This window comes from Poecilia formosa, unplaced genomic scaffold (assembly GCF_000485575.1).
Source record: "Poecilia formosa unplaced genomic scaffold, Poecilia_formosa-5.1.2 Scaffold421, whole genome shotgun sequence".
Classification (NCBI taxonomy): domain Eukaryota; kingdom Metazoa; phylum Chordata; class Actinopteri; order Cyprinodontiformes; family Poeciliidae; genus Poecilia; species Poecilia formosa.
This window is the reverse complement of record NW_006800360.1, coordinates 215338-230864: the sequence shown is the minus strand read 5'-3', so window position 1 is coordinate 230864 and position 15527 is coordinate 215338. Positions and strand designations below refer to the sequence as shown.

At 40.6% G+C, this 15527-nt stretch overlaps 2 protein-coding genes across 4 annotated transcripts in view; one reads left to right on the top strand and one right to left on the bottom strand.

Moving 5' to 3' along the window:
- LOC103155307 (serine/threonine-protein kinase 38) overlaps positions 1-8537 on the top strand; it is a 14858-nt gene extending 6321 nt beyond the window's left edge. Inside the window, exons 8-14 of one of the 3 annotated variants that reach the window (XM_007576951.2) lie at positions 736-847; positions 1546-1607; positions 3338-3455; positions 3531-3654; positions 3772-3867; positions 5241-5335; positions 5447-8537. In XM_007576951.2, coding sequence (XP_007577013.1) covers positions 736-847; positions 1546-1607; positions 3338-3455; positions 3531-3654; positions 3772-3867; positions 5241-5335; positions 5447-5583 — 744 coding nt within the window. In that variant the 3' untranslated portion in view covers positions 5584-8537. The remainder of the gene's footprint in view (positions 1-735; positions 848-1545; positions 1608-3337; positions 3456-3530; positions 3655-3771; positions 3868-5240; positions 5336-5446) is intronic. The other 2 variants (XM_007576952.2, XM_016663456.1) reach the window with 2 other exon arrangements.
- pex10 (peroxisomal biogenesis factor 10) lies at positions 8371-14430 on the bottom strand. Its single transcript, XM_007576955.2, has 6 exons — positions 14153-14430; positions 12490-12570; positions 12007-12407; positions 10941-11107; positions 10639-10780; positions 8371-9982 (listed from the first exon to the last, which is right to left on the bottom strand). The coding sequence occupies exons 1-6, from the start codon at positions 14262-14264 to the stop codon at positions 9914-9916; spliced, it is 972 nt and encodes a 323-aa protein (XP_007577017.1). The 5' UTR covers positions 14265-14430; the 3' UTR covers positions 8371-9913.
- Positions 14431-15527: the final 1097 nt, after the last annotated feature.

Below are 15527 nucleotides of genomic sequence, written 5' to 3'. Positions count from 1 at the left end.
TTCAAAGCAAACGAAAATTTTTACTGCACAAACGTAATCGGGTTGACTCACGCCAGTTTTGTCTGACTTGAGGAAGATGGAGAGGGCTTTCATGACCTCTGGATACATTTATTAATATCTTTGAAAAGATGGCGGCACAAACAAAAAATGATGCTGCACAAATTTTGGCACAAACATTTGGCACCAATTTTGTTAGATTTGAACCAGATGAGGGGGCGACTTCACTCAGGTAGCTACTCCAAGTCGGTTGGAGTTTTAGGATATGACAGAAGTCCCATTACACAGATGCACACCGTCTGCTGTGTTTAAATCCGTTCTTCATTCAAGTTAATCCAGCTTGGAGTGAGAAAGTATTCCTATAAATGTCAAAATACTCACCTGCCTAATAGTTGTGCACATTGTAGAGCCCAGCCATTATTAGTCTGTCCAGCTTCTGGGAAAAATCAAACAATGTTCAATATTTTCCTCTCAAAAACAAGGTTGGATTCATAAAGACACCTTTACCTTCAAAACTTTTTTTTATTTGCAGAATCCAGCAACAGTTGTCACCAGGCATATTAGGCATACTCAGTCTGAATGCTGGGTACTTAAACACTTATTATGGTCAATGCAGCCTTTCGCATTATGCGTAATGTATACAGTGACACTGATATAATGTGCAGCTCTACTGTTTCCAGCTCCTATCTAAGCCCATCTATAATTCGTCCACTAACGGAGAGCTCTGTGTCGGTTCAGGGTCACGTGAAGCTGTCGGACTTCGGCTTGTGCACCGGGTTGAAGAAGGCTCACCGCACAGACTTCTACAAAAACCTGAACCACAGCCTGCCCAGTGACCTCAGTAAGCAAAGTCAGGCAACGTTTCACTTTACTTCTTCCAGCCGTCGCTGCCGTCGTCATTGCATCTTCAGCTGCTTGTGTCTGTGCATGGTGTGCCATTTAATGTGAGGGACAAAACACACATTACACTTGTAAACAGAGGTAACTTGTCACCTTTATCAGTCTTTTTCAAAAGGTGAGTATGTTGAGGCTTTCTAACATTATTATTATTAATTTTTTTTTTTTTACAAAATTTGCAACAATATTGCTATATTTCAGCTTGTCAGAAGAGGCAAAGTGCATAACATTTTGCATTGAAATAGGCCTCATCTATTTCCTATAGTTTGTCTGCAACCTACAGGAGCTGACTTATACACACAGTGTATTGTTATTGATTTCTAGTGTTGTCTGTGTAACCAGCTTGGCTGCTCTGCTTGTTTATGTTCTTCTGAAAACTTTTTAGATTGTTTCTGTTAGTCAATTTGTCCTGCAGCTTTTGGCAGCTGTATGAGCCAGAGCTAATAATCACTCTCATGGGTTATGGAAGAGAAAAACCTCATCATAAGCTTGATTTTTTTTTTTTTTTTTTTTTTTTTATTTTCTTTCCCAGTTAGCCAAACAAGGTGAAGAGAAGGAAAACAATCTTGCTTTGTTTTAGAACAAAAAAATGTTTTTGTCCTTAACTAATAGTGAGGTTGATCCTCAGAAACTGATGTTTTGTCTGTGCAGCCTTTCAGAACATGAACTCTAAGAGGAAAGCCGAGACCTGGAAGCGGAACAGGAGGCAGCTGGTAGGTCTGAACAGATCCCTCTACACCTCATTTACATTTTGGTTGCATGTTACAGGAAGTGGTATTTTGTCTAGACTGACTCTAATAATCTGTAAATACCTGCTAACATGAGTAATATATACTATATATACATTTATATATTATTTTGTTTTTAACCAAACCACCAAATGTCTTTAAAGCTGCACAGAAAACGTTATATGGTTGTGAAAATCCATCTAGCTCTCACTAGATGGATTTTTCTTTTTAGTTTGGAGCAGAGGTTTCTGCTCCAAATCTCTCCTTTACAAAGTAAAGCCTGGATTATTAACAGATTGCTCACTATGTAAACGATCCGTTAATGGATAATAATAGTAATAATAATAATGCAAAAAATTTAAAGCATTCATATGCACTGTAGAATGTAAATACAGTTTATTTATATAGTTGCAACACATAATATCAAGGCTCCTTCAGTTCAATCATACAAATCTAATTCAACTTGGTGACAAAATAGTGAATCAAGTTCACTTTGTTCTTCACACTTCCAGGCTGAACTGGTGTGTGTGTGTGTGTGTGTGTGAGTAACCAATGTTTGAGTTCAGCACAGAATAATGTGTAAACAGTCAGCCCCTCCCCCCTGTGATTAGCCAGTGGCTGAGAGCAGCTGATCAGATAAAGAGGCAGCATTGCCTGAAGGTAGCGATGATCGACGGGTAGCGCATTTCGACAGAACACAGTTTAATCACGCTGTCATTTGATTACACAGCGGTGGAGGGAAACCCCAACATTTAAAATCTGGTGCTGTAGAATATCCATGACCCTGATGAGGTCACAGTGTTGCTATGGCGACAGACTTTTAATTCAGAAAGTTTCTGCATTTTTACTTTCTTTCCTTTAGGTTAATTATGCAGCGATTTTTTTTATTTTTTATTTTTTTATTCCGCCCCCAACCCCACAAACGACACACTGATGGTCATCTGTGTGTAATGACTATTTTGGTAATTGATGAGTCTGACAATTCAGTTAGATATAAAAAAAGGCCCATTCATTTAACCACTTCAGCCTTGTTTTATGCAATATTAGAAATACATTAAAAGATGAAAATAAACAAATAATTCAATTCCTCAAGAAATTAAACATTTTATTGTCTAAAATTCAGTGTCAGAGCAGGTGAATCTTAAACTGGCTCCTCCTCAGTAAGTGACTCTTTTTGTGTCATAATACTCCAGTTATCGATTAATCAACTACTAAATACGATTATTTCAATAATCAATTCATCGCAAGTAATCTGATTAATCGTTTAAGCTTACCTGTGTGCTGTAAAGACTGTGTGCTCTTACGTCGGCCTGCTGTCGACATGAATGAAAACGTAACTCTTCCAGACGCATCCCAAGGCTTTGAAGCCATTTTAGCACCAAATAAGTGATGTCAACTTTAGGAATGTCTTAAGTTCACATACAGTCTTAACTCTGAATGGGATGCTTTGGATTCCTTGGAACTATGTGAAGCCAATTTACCCAAAGAAGGAACTGGACAGACGGTATTGTGTGGTAGTTGCACCACACAATACTGTCTGTGCGTCTTATCGTTTCTGCTGAAGCAGACCATCTCTCCTTGACTCATTACTCAGTTACAACTGTTTCTCTCTTCTCTCTGTTCAGACTAGAAACTAAGGCAGTTCAGTTTCTAGTCTGAACTGTCTTATTACCTTGTGATAACAAATGTGTTTTAATTGTTTCTCTCTCCCTCAGGCGTTTTCCACAGTGGGAACCCCAGATTACATCGCTCCTGAGGTCTTCATGCAGAACGGATACAACAAGCTGTGTGACTGGTGGAGCCTTGGTGTCATCATGTATGAGATGCTGATAGGTAATGCTGGGGCCGCCTGCCTCTGTGCCAGTGTGTTGTTGGGGTGTTATGTGACGTGCGGCCGGTCTGCTGCAGGGTACCCTCCGTTCTGCTCCGAGACGCCTCAGGAGACCTACAGGAAGGTGATGAACTGGAGAGAGACGCTCACCTTTCCCCCAGAAGTGCCAATATCAGAGAAGGCTAAAGACCTCATTCTCAGGCAGGAAAACAGACCTCATTCACTTTGCACCACCTCTACTGAATGATGAGTTTTGATTTGTGAAAGAATGTGCAGTAAAGCTGCTGATCCAGCTGCTGATCAGATGTGTGTGTTCAGGTTTTGCTGTGAGGAGGAGCACAGGATCGGTGCTGTCAGCGTGGAGGAGATCAAGTCCAACCCATTCTTTGAGGGGGTGGACTACGACCACATCAGGTAGGACAGCTGGCCGCTCGGCGCCGCAAAACAAATGTTGATGTTCAGAATTTCAGCAAACGGGTCAAGGCTTCTGCGTCTTCAGTATAACTGGGACTTTACCGTTTATACGTGGATGTCTTATGTTTTACTAGGCCGGTCAACATTAACGTATTAACCTGAAAATTTCAATGTGTTAATTTTGCATAGTGCACATTAATCAAGCTGTCTATTTTGACCTGAAAGCCTCTCTCCCATGGAGGGCTGCCTCGTTCAGTTCAGTTATGGACTCCACACACGAGGAGCGACAGCAAAAGGTTGACAAACAAACATCTTAAAATAGTGTTGATCCACCCGGATCAACCACTTCCACTCACAGACCGGCAAGAACAACTTTCTTGTGTTGCTCCATTAGCCCATGTGTGCACGCCTACGTGTACAAGCTCAAAATTTCACATGCATGAATTATGTCAGTCACTCAGCTGGATGAGGACAAGCAGCTACTGCTTGACCATACAAATTCCATAGGAAATTATGGTCAGGGACATATTTAATTAATGTATAAAGGTCCACTATTGTGCTCCATTGAACAAGCCAAGATAGTCTGTGGCCTGTTCAAAACATGTTCATTACATTTAACACACAAAATCATTCTTAGTTATTGAGATTTCACCTGATCAGTTCTGCCAGTTTTGAGCTCATGAAAGAATGTGCTGTTTTAGCGCTACGTCACGATGATGCAGGTGACCTTTAAAACAAAATGGCTTCCTTTAAATCTTCCTGAATATAAAAACCAGGAACTGAGAATCGTCAGACATGTTTAGTTTGAGACAATAAAACGGTTTCTTAACTGTGTGCACATTAAGAATGTGTGCATGTTTTCAAAAAAATGTCTGGGCGTTTCTTTGAAAAAGTGAATACAATGGTGGTTTTTGATATGGGCTATGTTGGCACATGCCCAGGGCGGCATCAGACAGGGTGGGTTAAGCAAGAAGTCGAAAATAAAAAATAAACAAAACAACAAATAACATGCTTCATAAATGAATTGTGAAGTTCCTGTAAACAAATTGCCCTTCCAAAGCACCAGACTGACGACTTGTCATTCAGTTTTTGTTAGAGAGAAAAGAGAAAAACAATAAATCATGTCAAGAGAAATTGTTTTAATGTCTATTTACATGATAGAAATGATGATATGAAACGCTTACATGCAATTAATTGATTTATTGCTTATTGCAACAAAATAATGAACAATTCTGGATTTGGCCTGAAATGAAACCCGTACGTGGCGATACGTTTTCCAGTCCGCTGTGCTGTGCGTTTTGTTTAACCTGATTGCCGTCTCAGATGAGCCGTGCCTCCCAGTCAGCAGACCCTCTCCTCCTCTCGTCCTGCAGAGAAAGACCTGCTGCCATTCCCATAAACATCAAAAGCATTGATGACACATCCAACTTCGACGAGTTCCCCGACTCGGACATCCTCACTCCAACTAGTAAGCCTCACCGTTTTCTGGTTTCCACATCACACTTTGTGCCCGAACAGGGAAAGTGGTTTAACTTCTTTCTGGGTTTTTTATTTTATTTATTTTTTTTTTTTCCTTCAGCCACCCAAGTGTCCAATCACAGCGAGGCTGACCTGAAGAACAAGGACTGGGTCTTCATCAACTACACCTACAAGCGTTTTGAGGGTCTGACGGCTCGAGGAGCCATCCCATCCTACATGAAGTCAGGGAAGAGATGACTGGCTGGAAGCGGACCCTAAAGGAGTGCTGTTGCTGCTGCTGCTGTGTGTGTGTGTGTGTGTGTGTGTGTGTGTGTGTTAACACATACACACACACACACCTCTGCTCAGTTATCAGAGCAGCAGCCAGCAGAGAACCAATACAGCTCATCCTTATTCATTGCTTTCCATAGGAACCTTCATGGAAACTTGCTGCCTTCACTTTAGTCCAAGCTTCTGAGGGTACCTCTCCACTTCCCGTTGAACTGGGATGAGTCAGACTTTCTTCCTCTGCACCGGGGAATGGTGCATTTTGTCTCCTGGTAACCAGCATCATTACATTCCCTCTCTGTACCAGCATCGTTTGGCTCAGATCTACCAAGGGCTCTTCCTCCAGACGGGAGCGTTCTCTTCTAGGCCCACTCTGGGGGCTTCATCAGCTCAGACATCGTATCGAGTCATCGCTTTGAAGTGAACCGGACGCTCTTCAGGGATCCTGTCCTCATTCTTTTCTTCAACATCACCTAACCAAAGACTGAAAGGACTTCTGCACCATCTTCCTCTTGGAACTTTTCTTTTTCTAAACTTCCAACTTTGTATTTTTCTAGGATCCAGATTTGCACGATTTTGCTCTTTAACGAATGCAAAAAGTGGACGAATTATGCATTTTGTGGAACAAACACAAGGTCTTGTTACATTTTTGTGATGAAGCATGTAAACTTCAGCACCTTAGGTGAAGTGGCTGAAGCTCCAGCACAGCTAGCACCGTCCCCAGCCTGCTAGATCCCGCATTGTGTAAAAGCTTTTTTAAAAATATTACCTTTTAATAATAAGTAGGGGGACTTCATTATTTTAAAATGGGTTAATGGCGTCGCTATGAAAACGAGAGGCTTTCATAGTTCAGGTCCTGGTTGAAGAAGCTTCAATAAAATAAAAAGAAAAAAGATAAATACTCTTCTACCATTCTTCTTTACTTTCAAGAAGTGACATCAGATCCCAGATCAGCTTATACACACGTGAACGCATTTCAGTAAACGTACAGCTTAGACTTGCTCGTCGCCTAGGAAACCGCTTGTCTGTTTCCTTCTAGCTGAGAAGCTCTTCCAGCAGAACGTTCTCACACACACGCACACACGCACGGACACCTCTGACCCTGCTGTTCTCCAACAATTCATCTAAGGGGTTCAGTTAATTTAAAACGGTTCATTTGACTCATTGATAAATGGCTAATTGGAGCTAATTAATAAACCTGTAAAGAAATTAAGAAGAAAAAAACTCTACTTTGACTTGTTTTGACCTAAGAGATAAATTTCTGGGTTTTATTAACCACAAGAAGTAAAACACGTCCAGTCAGGCTCAGACTTACTCACCCTGGCAGGTTCCGATTTAACGTGATCTCAACGGGACGTGACTCTGACAGAACCAAAGATTAGGGTGATGGAGCAGAGGGCCGTGAAGCTCCTCCATAAAAATCAGAAACACCTGGAAGCGAAAACACGTAGAAGCTGGTCAACAAATATAAATAGAGCCAGTTAAGCCTATTCCATTGATTGAAAAAGCCTTTGTTTTTCTTTTTTGTTAAACTGCAAGACATTTTTATTTTATCTCCCATTTTAGTGGCTCTGCTACAGGAAGTGCCTGTGCCCAATCATAAACCATAATCCTAAAGCAAACATAAGATCTACCAGTAAATCTGTTGGGTATATTAATAATTTTTAACATAACTATTTGTGAAATGAACCCCCTAAAGAAAAAGGTTGGTTCCACATGCAGAGTTCCTGGTTCCCCTCTAAGCCCCACCCTCTTTCTGCTGCTTTAACCTCTTACTGCTCACAGCATCGCAGTCGTTCTCTACCTGCTCACGTTAGCTTAGCTAGCTGGAACGTTAGCTGAGGGTCCAGCTGTGTCGAGCTGTCGGGTCGCCTCACTGAGGATCTGCACATGTTGCTGGTTTGTTCCTAAGAAATCCTCCTGAGCATTCGCTTCAAGCACAGCAACGAACATCCAGTCTGGATGTTTCTTTAGTAGCACAGGGCTGAAAACTTTCCAGTGAACACAATATCCAATATGCTGTCTTATTTTATTTTATTTTTTACAAATGAATGTAAATTTTTGCAGTTTGATTTTTAGTTTCACTCACAGGAGTTTAAATATGTTGCTGTAAATGAAGCCTGGACCATGTATGTTTTCATTTTATTTGGACTTTGACACTTTAAGTTATGAGGTGAAGATCTGTTGAAGCCCATTTCCGCCCGGTGACACCAGCAGACGCAGGAAGTAGGAAATGCTTTTATTTTTGTCAAATGTTTTGAGTTTTCCCCACATAAAAAAGTGACAAAGAAACCCAAATGAAAAATGTTTAGAAGGTGACAATCTGATATTTCCAGATATGTAAAGAGAGAACGTTAAGTGACCTACAACGTGTATCTTTTAGTCTAATTTCCAACTTCTGTTTTTTAAATCTATCCAGTCCAGCAGGAATGGTCTTCCATATCAGTTGCGCTATAGTGTGTTCAGGTAGAGTGTATAGATGGGAAGCAGCACATTATACAGTGTTTTAGAGAAGCATGTGGTGGAGCTTTTTATTTAATTATATATATATATATATATAAATATAAATCTATTTTTTAAACTGCTTGTGCTGTTGAAGAGCTTGTTCTTTTCAGGCTGTAACCAAACAGCAACATGTACGCTGAAAGCAATACAGCACATGGAGTGATTTCTGAAAAACGTGTGGGTGAGATTTTAAGTCTCTGGGACAGGATGGCATGTGGGTCTGTGTGGAGTGGTTTTTTTTAGTTTTATTTTTTTATTTTTGGCAGAAGTTGCTCATGTGTGCATGTAACATATGTTGCGTCTGAGCGGGGCTGATGGGATTTGGGAAGCTGAGTGTACAATATTTAAACTACTTGGTATGTATTGTGTGACTGGTGTATTGTTTTCTGCTATTTGACAATGAATTACTCTGCACTTAATTTGGCCTCCTGTTTTCATTCACATGCTTTCTGATTGGGGTTAGAAGTTACTGGGGACTCCGGTGTGTGTGTGTGTGTGTGTGACGACATCATCAGACATATGGTCATGTGGATCTGACCAGAACCAAACACTGACTTTCATGGGCAAGTCAAGCCAATTTAACAACAGCTACCATTTTATTGCCCCAAAAGAGGTTTTTTTATTCATTCGCCTTCATATCCCAACACATTCAAGGTTTCTGTTTGGATCGCTCAAAACATAATGTAACGTAAATTAAGGATCAGCTCAAGAAAAAAAAAAAGTTGACATTTAATTGAAAATTACATGTTAAAAAAAATATCAAAAATCAGTGAAAACAGCAATCAGGCCCTAGTTATAATTACTGAGCAGTTTGATAAAATGAAAAGATTACTTTAATCCTAAGCCTCCCAGTGGTATAATTGTAGACTTAACTATAGGTATTAAATTCAATTCAGGTACAGTCATATTTAGCATACTTGTGGCCAATGTCAGCATCATTGCTATCAGAGAATTAAAAACAAAACAATTTCATGAAAATAGTAAAAATGTTATTTAAATCAATCACATTAGTACAAAGGCTCATTTATTTAAAAAAGTATATTACTCTTACAAATTAAGATTTTCAACAAGAAAAAAATCTTATTTGAATCTAAACTTTTAGAAAATAAATTTCACTTTTATTTTCTAATGGTAATTAAAAACTACAGAATGGAGTTTTCCATGTAGCATCCAAGGTGGAACAGGAAGATGAAATATTAGGTTTTTTTTTACAACAAAAACAAAAAATATCTGAGTTTATCCTTAATGTAGCAGAAGCGTTATGACGCTAAAAATATTCCACAAGAACAATCCGTCTAACTCCTTATGATTCCTTTCGATTTTGACATGTTTATTTTTTAATTAGGTAGTCAAAGAAATTTTTTTTTTCATCAGAATCTTTCATGAATAATTTTCTGTCCATTCCTGAACTTCCTGCAGAGCCGATCCAAAAAAGTTCCACTTTAGAAATAGAACAAGCTAAAAACTATTGTTTCATCATCCATTCAGTATTTCTTCTAAATAGTACTAATGACTGTAAGCACATCCTCACAGCATAAATTGAGCACATAAAATAATATTCAAACAAAACAACATACCAGAAGAAATGATCTGATGAAGTTAAATATTTAAATCACCTCTGGAATTCCCAGATATTGACATTTACATCATCTGATTGATACAATCCAAACATATCCTGTTCTCTTTAGGACAGACGGATAAATCTCAGCAGGCTGGAAGGTTCTGGTCTCCATGACGACTGAATACACAAATTAGGACGAGCTTCAGTCCAGCTGTGTGTGTTCCAGCTGGACGTCTAGCTGTAGTTCCTTAGAAACACCAGCCTATGGGGCAGGAACTTCTCCCGACACAAAGGACACTCGGCCTGGAACACACAACACACACACGCACGAACACACACACACACACACACACATTTCAGCATTTCAGTGTCATATAACCTGACTTCTCTTAAGACAATATTTATTTGCATCTTATTGCTGTTTGTGTATGTCGCACAGCACAATCGTGATGTTTGTGCAGCAAAAAGTTGTGAGACTTTAATTAAAAAAGTTCCCAGATTTAAGCAGATATCAACCCCAATCAGATGGATGACTTTTGATCATCTCTACATATACTTATTAACATTTTATCTACAGCACAAACAAAAGTTTTTGCTGCACAAATGTTGGACACCAATTGTGTTTCATTTGAAGAAGGTGGGTTTGGGGCAGGGAAGGGAAACTTTGCTCGGGTTTCTAAAGCTCTAATTCTGCACATGGAAACAAAAGGTTTCTGTAAATATGGGTTAATTGTGAGTAATATTGTCATTGCAATATTAAGAAACAGCGACAGAATGAATAATTTTAAGTGGTTTCCTAATTTTTTCCAGAGCAGGAAAAGTTTGAATCATGTAATGAAAAGGAGGGTTCACAGAAGAAGTGATGCAGAGTAGGAAGTTGGTGTTTGTGATCAGATGGCTGGATGGAGGTGGATTAGCTGTGACGTCCAGCAGGTCTGGAGCTGACCAGAGAGTCTGACCTTGGTGTTGCACCACTCGGCGATGCACTCCCAGCAGAACAGGTGTCCACAGGGGGTGCAGGTGGAGTTCCTGCGGGCCTCCAGGCAGAGGATGCAGCGCGCAGGTCGGGGCGTGGAGGAGGAGCTCGCTGGGTGCCGAGGACTAATGTCACACAGGAAGCTTTTATGAAGGACTTTTATGACAATGTTCTAATTTAAATAGAAAGATTGACACATTTCTATCCCAAAAAAAAAAAAAGCTTTAAAATGGCTGAGAATCTTTTTAACCAGGAAAGTGAGCGTGTTGTGTTGTGGCGCTCCACCTGAGGCTCCTGTAGATCTGCCACTCCTGCCTGGCTCTCTGCCTCTGCCTCAGGTTGTTGAGCTGCAGACTCAGAGTGACGAGCAGCTGGAGGAAAGACACGCAACCCAGCAGCCGGTAGCTGCTCCTGATGGACGAGTCATCAGCGTTCGGCCCCGTCACACACAACTGAACACACACAAACACACACACCACCGACAACTCAACATTTAGTTCCCTGATCTTAAAAGCATCTTGAAATTCATAACCGTTGCTGTTTTGGTTTCATTTGACTGGAAACATTGAAAGTTACATCCTAAAAAATAACAAGGAGTGGAAGAAGACTGAACTTACATACATGAAATAGTTTCTTTCAGGAGGAAATATATAGAAATGGAGTCATATGGATGGTACTTTCAACTTCAAGTTGAATATTTAATTAAGTAAAATTAACAACTGAATGTTAATTTATTTGAAAAAAATAAAATAACATATGTCAAATATGATTTCAGTAAAATAAAGATTTTATATTTTCCATTTGCATTTTTATTATTTTATTCACTAAGTAATAAATATGAATAGTTCATCTTAATTTTGAGAGATCAGTGATCGACCGATAGTTACATGTGAAGCTGATCCTCTGGTCTTATCTACCTCAACAAAGGCTTAAAATCAGCCGCCATCTTCTTTTGCTCTGCTATTGCTGGATTTGACTGTTGGCCCCGCCCACCTGGTCATGACTGCACGTTTGCAGTTACCAATAGTCAGCTCACTGTTGCTAACTCATCGACTTTATTGCTATATTTAGCAACATTTCAGACAAAATGCTTTTGACTAAAATCGGAATCGGCAGATCAGGCTTTAAAAGATCGGAAATCGCCGATTTTCCAGAAAAACTGCAGTCGCTGAACTCCTAACATGTAATTAACTGTAATAGGGGAAAAAATACTTTAAGGTTAAATAATTTACTGAATGCTAGTTTTAATGTAGAGATGGAAATCAACTAAGTTGGACCTGGTGCTCCCATGGTTCTGACTCAGACTTGTTTGTTTGATGTGGTGGGCAGTCGGTTGTCTGGTCTGACTTACGTAGCTGATCCCAGCTGCTCTCTTGGACATGTGGTAGAAGGAGCTGCTGACGTAGAACAGAGCAACATGGAGTCGGTGCAGCAGGGCCACGCTCTGCTGGATCACAAACACGGCCGGCTGGCAGGCCTTCCTCTGCCGCTCCGTCAGCAGCCCCACCGCCCTTTGCGCCGCCCTCCTGAGCCAGCGCTCCAGGCTCCAGGCCCTCGACGTCGTCTGGCGCCTCCGCGTTTCCGGCCCGCCTTCCAGCTCGTTCTCCAGACACACCAGGGCCTTCTCCAGGAGGTACGGCACAAAGGCGTGACAGAGGACGAAGAGGCAGCGCCTCGCTCGGGACGGGATCTGCCGCCGGGAGGGATCCACCTGGACGATGCCCACATACTCCTCGCCCAGAGTCTGGTAACCTGAGCACAGTCCGGATCCATCGTTTAACTGGCTTCATTCATTTGATGAGGTTAAAGCTCAACTTTTAAATTCAATAATGACCTGAGAGCGTGGTTAAACCATAGTAAGCCAAGTCTGACAGCAGCTCTACCTCCCTCCTCCAGTCCAGCCAGTGTTTGGATCCTGCAGGAAAAGAGAAAAAAAAAAACAAAACACACTCTTCATCTGGAAATTACCAGCAAAGATAAAAAGTTGTCAAAACGACCAGCTAAAAACACTGTAAGGAAATGCTACAGCGGCTTGTAAAAGTATTCATACCCCTTGAACTTTTCCATATATTCTCACATTACAACCACAAACATAATTGAAATTTCATGTGAAAGACCAACACAAAGTGGCATATCCAATTGTGAAGTAGAAAGAAAATTATACATGATTCAAAATATGTTTTACAAATAAAAAACTGAAATTTGTCGCGTGCTTAAGTATTCTTCCCCCCATCAGTTGACTGATGACTGCTAATGACTAAATAGAGTCCACCTGTGTGTAATCTAATCTCAGTACAAATCCAACTGCTCTGTGTCGCCTCAGAGGTCGGCTAAAAGAATAACGGCGCGCAAACGGCATCGTACGTCCAAGGAACACACCAGATTTCACAGAGTGCTGTTCAAGACGAGGCCGTCCACCTAAACTTCCAGGCTGAACAAGGAGAGCACTGGTCAGAGAGGCAGCCAAGAGGCCCCTGGTGACTCTGGATCAACTGCAGAGATCCACAGCTCAGGTGGGGGAACCTGTCTCCAGGTATTTACACCCGGGAGCATCTCAAAGCTCAAAAGCGTAAACTGTGGCCACAAATCCAAGGAGGAGTAGAAAATGAGGACGAAGTTCAAACCAACAAAGGACGAAGTTCAAACCATCTCTTCCATGTATCATAAGGAGAAATGGAGTCTTATCCCGACTCCAATGTCTCTCTGCTCAGCTTTCTAAACAGACAGAGTGAAAGCAAAGAGAGCAGCAAAAACAAATTAGATGGAGTAGCAGTGCTTCATAAGGACCAATGACATTTTAAATGTGGAATATCGTCTCTGCTGGCTGATGTTCAGCTGTTATCATGCCATGACAGTCAGGACGCTGCCATACAGGAACAGTCTTCAGTCAGAGGCCTCTTCAGAGTTGTCGGAAGACTGACTGCTACTGGAGATTCTTCCTCTCCACAGCATCACCATGCACAACAACTCTTTGAGGGTGCTTGGGTGATATGAAATATGACAACATGTCATTTTCTTTTGGGGTGAATAAAGCAGCTCTGAATTAAACTGAAATGAAAACAACTCAGCATGAAGCACCAGATATCAGCCAACCTGTTCAAACGTCGGCATTGACCATAATCCCCTCTGTTTACAGCCATCCTGTAATGTCCTGAAGAAGACTGAAAGGATGTGAATTAAGAAATAAAATTGTAAATGTTACATATCTCTGTTAGATCCATTTAAATCAAGTCAAGGTACCGCTCAGGCAACAACATGTTCCCTTTTGAATGTCCAACACCATATTCCCTAAGAGAGACAATAAAGATGAAGTTAACTAAAAAGTTTGTTGTTCCTTCTACAAAAACAAGAAAGCGGGCTGACTGAAAGACCAATCCGAGGAGTTTTCTGAGTAAAGCAGACAGTTTTACTCTTTTGATTTTTCCAAAACATTTCAGAAGCAAGTGGATTTCTGGCTCTGGATCCAAACCGAGGAGAAACTGCCAGAGATCAGCTACCTGCGACACTCTGACAGGCTTCGTTAGCGCTGTTCCTCAGGAGGCTCCGGTAGAATTCATCCTTCTGACTGGACCGGATCAGCTGGGCCTGGTTTGCAGGAGCCAGAGGCATCTTCCCCGAACCTCAGACGGAAAGGTTCGCTGCAGCACAGTCACGTCCTCCGGGCATAACGACGGTGGAGCGGGGAGAACATGTTGGAGAATCTCCGGTTTGTATCCAGACACAGCAGAGTGGTTGATGTCGCTTCCTGATTTCTTCTTCGTCTTTTTGGTTATTGGCGGTTGGTAAACAGCGTTAGGAAACACTACCGCCACCAGCTAGTAAGAGTTCATGTCTATGGCAAGGAGTGTGGACCAAATAACGAGTACTAAAATAAAATAAACAAATTAATAAATAAATTAATAATAATAATAATAATAATAATAATAATAATAATAATAATAATAAACCTATATGCTATCATACACTCTACACGGTCTTAAAAAATAAAATATAGCGAGGCAACTTTTACTTCCTGTGTTTTTTGCAATACTCTAGTAATAAGGTCTAATATAACTCTAAAAAAACAAAAAGAGTTCTTGTTCTTCTTCAGCCATTTAGAGACAATAATAGACCAGCATTAAAGAGCATTACCGCCACCTACTGGACCTACATGAAAAATTGGAGATTTGCTGCCAAATATTTCTTTCAATTTCAATTTTTGGATCTCGTCATTTTTCCTTTTTGCCTCTGACACTGGATAATGTTTTTTCTCTCTTAGTAACTGTGTACACTTACTTATGTCTGTATTACAAGGGAATTTCATTTAATTTGTGGGTGAAAGGATCATTTTTCACCCCACGGAAAACGTTCTGTGAATTTCCTGGTGACCAGAACACAAGAACATCTGTTTGTATTGAGGATGGCACTTAGGATTCACAATCATATTCACGTCTAATTTAAATTTGCTGCTGATTTTCAAAAACACCAAAATTATGAGAAAGTTGCAGTTATTTTTGGCCACATGCTATAGACATTACAAAAATATTTTTTGTTTAACAAAGCAGACCGTGGGCATTTGTGTGATGTTATACACTATATCATCTATTTTAATATGTTTATTTTTTTGTTAGATATAAACTCCTTCCCTTGTTGTTCATATTCAGACCTGCTAGTCTCTGCTGTGTAAACAATGTCAGAAAACACCTCACCAGAAACACAAGGGTTTTTCCTCCGGTTGGGAAGGGAGTGGGTGGTTAAAGTGTTAAAAGTGATTAGTCATACTAGACATTCAGTGGCCTCATGTCCACACATGCACCTTGCATTATCTGCTGCTCTCCCAGGACACCGGTGGGCAAAATTAAAATTCAGTAACCTTTCCTTTGTTTTCATGTC

Excerpts from the sequence above, each read along its gene's own strand:
- pex10 (XM_007576955.2), bottom strand. The coding sequence starts at position 14,264 with ATGCCTCTGGCTCCTGCAAACCAGGCCCAGCTGATCCGGTCCAGTCAG. Across the intron at positions 12,571-14,152 it reads AGCCTGTCAGAGTGTCGCAG|GATCCAAACACTGGCTGGAC; the intron begins GTAGCTGATCTC and ends CTTTTCCTGCAG. Across the intron at positions 11,108-12,006 it reads GAGCAGCTGGGATCAGCTAC|TTGTGTGTGACGGGGCCGAA; the intron begins GTAAGTCAGACC and ends GTGTGTGTTCAG.